Below are 7,563 nucleotides of genomic sequence, written 5' to 3' on the forward strand. Positions count from 1 at the left end.
CATCCTTAAACAGTTTCTTTTCTGACCTCATCCTTGTCAGTCATGATGAAATTTGCACCCTCATTTTTGCAAGATGTATTTGGGGATGATTTTGGAATACTAGATACATAAAGTCTAGTGTTTTTCTCAGCTTAGTCTCCAGATTCAAAATGTTTAGTGGTAAACAAATCTGTTTTGGTTTCTTGGTTATATTCTACTATAACTTCTGGGCTAGATGTTCTTGAAGTTTTCTTGAATTTGTACTGGAAATGTAGCATTGATAATGTTGTTATCCGTACTTGGTATGTTTTTAGGGGCTTGGGTGGGCACTGTAATTTTTCCAAATGCTGTTCTGTATGTCTTTATCACACCATAGAATTCTTAATCAAAATATGTTAATGACCTTCATGGCATTCTTTATACTTGTTGCACTTTAATTTTATTTTTCTAACATCGTCATTGTCATCATCATATGGGATATTCCTTTTGGATGAATGGTCAGTTTTGGTTTAGCCGCTGAATGGTCAAGTGTTCTCATCTAGTCTACCTGGCATCACTCCTAACTAAAGGAAAAACATAATCCAACTGATCCTACCTCAGATCTAATTCAAATGTTTTTTTCCTAGAATGAAGCCCAGACAGCGAAGGAATTTATAAAAATTGTGGAGGCTGCAGAAAATGAATATCAGGTATGTTGAAAGAAACACTGTATTCTTACTCATATTTTTAGCATTACCATATACTAACCAAAGGTTGTATTCTATAACCAGCAAGGTAATGCAGTTCCATATAAATAGATTACATGCTGCTAATTCTGTCTTGCATTTTCCCACCTTGTGGTGGTTGTGCTCACCTGCCTAACATTACAACAGAAGTAAGCTTTTGAGAACAGAAAAGGTCCTTGCATGATTAAGTGTCAGCAATTCTGATGTCATGAAACATTAGTGCATTCCCTAAGTGGATTTTTTGTACAGATTCTGTTCAGAGGCTACTCTGTTAAGACAGCTTTGCTAAATATTACTGTAGGCATTACCTCTTTCAATTAGTCATTTCAAAGTCAGAAAAGTATAACTGTTCTGGATACCCTCTGCTGAAGTGGATACATGTTCATTCAGGCTTTGAACATAAGGTAAATTTCAGACACTGTGTTGTCAGTTTGAAAGAAATACTCTTTAATAAAAAGTTTTGAAGTATCTATAGTATGCATTATATTCAAGTGCAGATAATGTTGTGGACTGACTTTAGCATCCTCACAGGAAAAACATTTCTGTCTGGAATTAATGATGTATGAGCTAACTCTGTTCAGCATTTTATTCGTATTGCTGATTAACCACACTATGGTTTGCTGAAACACCTTGGCTATGGCCAGGTTTACTACAAGTCTCACCAATTTTCTTCTCACAGCTCTGAGACATAGTCTCAATCTATATCTAGCAGCTTTTCTTTGTTAAATGTTATTTCAACTCAGCATGTTTTCATTAGGCCTGTGTAGGGAGTAGCAGGCCACTGAGTCCTAGAATGTTGATGTGGCATCCTAGCTGTGTTTTTGACGTGTCTGTTTTGCATGACTTTGTGTTGGCAGACTGCTATCAGTGAGAACTACCAGACCATGTCGGACACTACTTTCAAGGCCTTACGTCGACAGTTGCCAGTAACCCGCACCAAGATTGACTGGAACAAGATCCTTAGCTATAAAATTGGAAAAGAGATGCAGAATGCTTAAAGTGAACATTGCATGACTGGATCATTTTAGTGTCCTTGTATACAAATAAAAATTATTACAAAAAATATTTGGAACTGTCAAATCACCCAGTCAGCATGGGCTTTTGCCATTGAAAATCACTGTAAGTAGTTTGGTTAGAGCACAAAGCTTAGCTAATTGACTTCTTTTCTTTTTCCTTCCTTTCAGAGGGTTGCAGCTTCACTATAGCTGAATATCTTCCTTTAGAGTTTCCGTTGTACCTTTATTTTTTTATAATGAAGAGACCATGCCTTTAGTTTTCAATTACACATTAAGAACAGTTGGAAAAATATTTTTGCATATGATAACCCTTCCTCTTGCTTTAATGTGAAATGGACAACTTGCAAAATTTGCTGGATTCCTTGTGGAGATCAGTAACATGCATTTCTAGGTCAAAGTGGAGTTTGCCATCGGTGCTGTTTTTGAAATGATCTGTCCTTTCATTGTATGTAAAATTGGGAAAAGCATTTTCTGTATCATTTAAACCTAGAACACATACATTAGCCCCATAGTAGCTAATTATTTTTTTTAAAGAAAAGGCCAAGGTCTAAAGCTGTTTAAAGGTTTTGAAATTAAATAAAAGTACTTACTCCAGAAATGCATTTAATGCTTTGTTCTGACAATTATGAGCTCGAACTCCATCTGCCCTCCAGGGTTTTTTATCATAAAGCTACAAATGTATTATAACAAGGCATATTGTAATATATATAATCCTGTACTCATTACTGTCTGTTTATTTTTTCTTGGATTGAAATGTACTAAAATTCAATGTGACATTAAAATGCAAATTTTCTATTTATTTGAGTATCAGATTGCTTCCTGATATAGCCTATTTTGGTGTTTCTAAATGTTTTTAAAAATCTGCTTGAAACAGCCACAAACTTGTATATTTAGGGATTGTAATATCATTATCATTTTCATCTGCATTGAAAAAACTTCTGTATATGGAAGTCTGCTTTAAACAGGCATATTTTAGCTTCATATTGGCTACAGAGGATAGAAGAAATTCCAAGACCAAAAATTAATACATTTGTTTAGAGTATTCTTTCTCTATCTCATTTTGAAAATGGATGTCAGCTATCTAAAAACACAGACTTCATTACAAACGCTGTGTAACACTTCTATGAAATGCATAGATTTCATTTTTAATTGGATAAAAACTTGTTTTACAATATGCTACCTACTCATATGCTCATAAATAAAAATTAAACAGCTTTTTTATTTTTTAGAAGGCAGGTGTTTATGCACACTCCGAAACCATTAAAGCTTACACAAATATTTTATGTCTTTGTTTACAGCATGGTCTCATTACCTTAAATTTTCAAGTTACAGCATAGCAAGAGTCTAGACTTGTACTGAGTATAAAAATGTACATATGAAGTAGTTTGTTGTTTGAATTTTAATAGCAATATCCCAGTATTCTATTCTTCAGTGCTCTCTTACACAGAGGTATAGAAGTTCTATAGAAGAAACTGCTGCTACTTTACAGTACTGAGCTGTATAGTAGAAGAGTGGGATGTGTTCCACCACAGTCTTCCTGGATAGTTGCCCTCTCAATTGTCTTTGTAGTTCAGCTCCTGAGCCATGTTGTTCTTTTCAAATCAGCTCATAAAAGCTGCATGTGAGATAATAACAAATGCTGAGTCACTGTCAAGTCAGTCTGTCAGTCTTAACCAAGATCTAAATACAAACACTATTGAAGGATTTCTTCCAACATATATAAGAACAAGGTAAATAAAGGCAGTGAATGGACAGTTAGGGGAATTGTTAATGGGCAACAACGGTGCAAATAACTTTTCTAGCTGTTTAGAATGTTGCAAATTACCAGAATCAGCACTGACTAAAAGTCAGAATGCTATTTTTCTTACCTGAAATAAAGAGCTAGTTTTAAATATATTCCAAATAAAGAGGTATTTTACTGTGAAGTACTCTATTACTGTATTTCCCTCTCTGTTTGTTCAGTCTTGTGATAGTCTTAATTCTTTATCTTGAAAGAATTTCTTCCTTCAGGTTCAATTCTACCAATTGGATAACATAAGTAAATCTGTGTTACTTATGTTTTTTCTTGTTGTGTTAATTTTTAGTCTGTGAGACAACTTTACACCTTGACTATCAAATTTATTAAGTTATAGCTTCAATAAAGCCATTTGTAAGTAAATCAACTATTCTGTTACTTTTGAAAATGGTGTGCCGTATCACATTTAGGAGTAATGACTCCTGAGATGAAGCTGACCTGACTATCAGCTGAACCACATGGCACAATTGGAGTTCTTGATTTCTAGCAAAGTTTTGGATGTCACTTGCACTTTTTTTTTGTTTTGTTTCTATCCCTACCACTTCTAAATTGGAGAATTTTAGAGCTTGCTTGGTAGGCTTTAGGGTATTTTCTGTAGGTAAAGCACTTTCTCTGAGAAATTTTGCTGTGGCAATTGTCTTAATGTGAACTACTATTTGTTTATATTCTATTTTTAAATATAAAGACAAGCTTTGTATTGTTGAATCTTGATGTAATAGACATTATGGCTTGTAAAATGGACTTGTAAAATGCTTGTGGTTTTGAAGTGTATTACATCTTATGTATCTTAGTGCCCCTCTATATTAAGGAGTTTTTAACTTCTGCAAGTAAGCAGCTGTTTTTTGCAAACATCTGCAACAGGAGTGGCAGTTCTGTTTTCAGGTTTTTCTGAGCAGCCCATTTTTGTATGTCTGTCTTAAAATTCATACTGTGGGTAGAATGGAACTTTAAAATCATTGTAATTTTGATTACATTGCTGCTGCTTACCACCCTACCTGCTGATAACAATTCTGCCATCTGGTTCCACTGGGAACATTGCAACCCAGTTCATTAGGAAATGGTGATTCAGCCAGGGTTAAAAGTATTGTGTGAGGATGTCTGAACATCCTGAGAGACGTGTTCTCTTTAGGGGACGTCTCCAGCCACTTCTGTGGCAGCAATGTACTTTGTGCAGTTGGGAAATCTCTCTCTCATCCCCTCATCTCACAGACTGGTTTGGCTGTCAAAGCCATTTTGGTGCTCTTGAGTTCACTTCCTTTTGGAGAGCTCAGAACTGGGACTTGGGCTCTGGGTGTGCACCAGGTGCCTTCCAGCTCTGAATGGTGCCCTGAGTCCATAGCAGGGGCTTCTTTCCACTTGAAACCACCTGCCTGTGCTGAGGATGTCTGGAGCTTCAGACAACAGTGGGCCTCTCATTTCCAGACTGTAAATACTGTAGGTATAGAAGTTCCACCGACTGTTCAATTCTGTGGATTCACTCCTATCGTATTGAATTACTTGCTGACACAGACATAGCTTCTGCTGCATTTGTTGACTGGAAAGACTGAAACTGTTCTTCATCTGATGCAATTGTAAACCTAGGTTTAGATTAAACTTAGTTTGTTCATAACCTTCAAGTGTCAATTTTTGTGTGCCAGTGTCAACTCTGAACTTCTTTTTAAGGGGAAAATTTGCATCAGATTTTAACCAAAAAGGTCATTTTTTTCTTTTACAGCCGAAAGAAAGGAATTGTGAGTATGCGCTTTATTCCTTCTTTGAAAATGAATGTTTAATACTTGGTAGGTTCTCTTGTAAGCAATATTGTCCTCTGCTACTGTGACTTGCTTACCTTGCTTACCTGTAATTGCCCAGCATGATGTTAGCCATGTGCTCATCAGAGAAAAAGGGTCAGAGTGATAATCATTGTCTTAAAGGATACATTTAGACTTTGCTATGCATCTCTTCTTTGCAAATCAGTAAAGTTGTGCAGGGGAAAATCTGTCAAGTTTGTTCTCTTCAGTCAAGAGGAGCGTGTAGGGACTTTTTTGTCAGACTAGCTGCAGTTTGAAATAATGGCAGATCAGAAACAACTTCTAGCTTATGGGTTGTAAATATACCTACTAAAGTAGGTATATTGTAGTTGGTTGGATGGTTTGGGAGGATATCACCATATGTCCATAATGATTTGTAGTAATTTCAGTTTTGCCTTTAAATGTGCTCAATAATTTTCAGTTTCAAGTGTACACTGAGTATAGCTGTTCAGGCATCAGTGAAAGAAATGAGACTACTTCCTTTAGTAAGTAGTTTCCCAGTATGCCACTCAGTTTGAGTTACACTTCAAGATTATTTCAGAATTTACTTAAAAATAATATAGAATGCTGACCTGCAGCTTTGCCACACTACTGAGAATGACAAGCAGCATTGTGAAGAGGGATTCAGAAAAACATGCTCGGTATATCTTTCACAGGAAGAAAAATTGTCCCCAGAGGCCTTGTCCATTACAGTGCCGCAGTGTGGTTGTGGTGCATCTGGAACCTAAGGTATTTTCTTCAAACACAGAGAACTGAGTTTTAGTCCCCTGAGGTAAAGAAGGGACTCAGCTTCCCTGGAGCAAATGTTCTTGTAACTGGCTAAAAGAAAATTAGGCTATCCTCTTTTGCACATTAAGTGTTTATGAACATAATTGAAAATTACAGCCACAAGCTCTTGAGTGCAGGAAAAATACTTTTCATTCTCTTGGTCTGCTGTGGATGGCAAGTGTTTCCTTGTGCCTGCTCCAGCAGCCTCCCTGCCTGCTGTGCCAGCTTGCTGGGTGGTGGGTGGTGGTGTCACATCTGTTGCAGAGGCTGGGTACTAAAAGTTAGATGCCCAAAGGCAAAAACATTCAAGCTGTGCTGCGAAGGTGCCAGAAGGCTGAACTGTGCACCAAGGGGCCCACAGATTAGCCCTGAGATTTGGAATGCTGTCATGGAATGCTGTCGTGCTGCCTTTTCCCAGGTGAGGCAGCACATCCAGTGTTAACACCAGATGTGTCAGTAAGATGATAAAAGGTACAAGGCTGTGATCAGCTAGGATTTTCTTAAAGGAAGAAAGGTGCCATGTGTTTCCATTCAGCCACAGTTCCTGCTCAGCCTGTGACAGGGAGCCTGATGCTGCAGCTCTGAGCCAAGGGTCAGTTCAATTAAAGTTGTGCCCCAGGAGCACAGGTGTGATGGAGGCTGGCACAGCACTCTCAGCCAAAGCCTGCACTGTGCAGAGCCTGTGAGCTGCAGCCTCTGCTGCCCCCCGTGTGCTGGGCCCACACGTGCTGCAAGTGGTGACTGAGCTGTTCTCCCTGTCCTGGCACTGTGTCACAGCTGAGGCTGCTGCTCCAAATCCCCTGGTGGCCCTTCTGTTAATCACCTGCTATTTGGACAGTGACCTGGGTCTAACCAAGTAATAACTTCCACAAACTTTGGAAATTGGAGAAACAGACTTGGAAAAGAAGCAAGGTCATTACTAAATAAATCAATATTCAAAATACAAACAGATTTTAAAAACATACATTTTCAACTTTGCTGTGACACTTAAGGTTAATATCTGCATGCGCACTGGAGTAGAAATTGTAGCTTTCAGGAACCATTAGCAGTTTTAAACTAAATGGGAGGAAGAAAAATCTGCTTTATTCCTTTTATCCCTTTTACATGACGTGATTGTCAAACCAGCTTTCAGATGCTGTAAGCTTTGCAAGTCTGTAACTTAACTGTAACTACAAGAACAATAGGTAGCAAAAATGATTAGCCAAAAAAGCAGGTTTGATTACAGATTCCAAAGCTGAATATTTAGTTGGAAAGTTTCTGAAAAATAGTGGTGTTAGAAATCCTTGAATGGAATGTGAAAGCTTATCTTGGGGATTTTTTTCCCAGAGTGTGACACCATCAGCTGCATCTTGACTGTACATGGCAGGATCGACTTGTCTGTTTTGGAATAAATTGCTAAAGATTATCCTTCCTCTCCAAGTTCTTGTAGGTTTTGGTATTACTAGTATTAAGGTAGATAGTAGGAAAAGATAAATCTACCATCTGCTAGA

General features: G+C 37.6%; 1 protein-coding gene across 1 annotated transcript in view; it reads left to right on the plus strand.

The window, feature by feature from the left end:
- The window catches only part of CAPZA2 (capping actin protein of muscle Z-line subunit alpha 2), a 29,712-nt gene extending 24,588 nt beyond the window's left edge, over window positions 1–5,124 (plus strand). The window contains exons 9-10 of the mRNA XM_058022827.1: window positions 606–668; window positions 1,562–5,124. Of these exons, the coding sequence (XP_057878810.1) occupies window positions 606–668; window positions 1,562–1,702 (204 nt within the window). The 3' untranslated portion in view covers window positions 1,703–5,124. The remainder of the gene's footprint in view (window positions 1–605; window positions 669–1,561) is intronic.
- The last annotated feature ends 2,439 nt before the right edge of the window (window positions 5,125–7,563 follow it).

Source organism: Melospiza georgiana, chromosome 4 (genome assembly GCF_028018845.1).
Source record: "Melospiza georgiana isolate bMelGeo1 chromosome 4, bMelGeo1.pri, whole genome shotgun sequence".
Classification (NCBI taxonomy): Eukaryota; Metazoa; Chordata; class Aves; order Passeriformes; family Passerellidae; genus Melospiza; species Melospiza georgiana.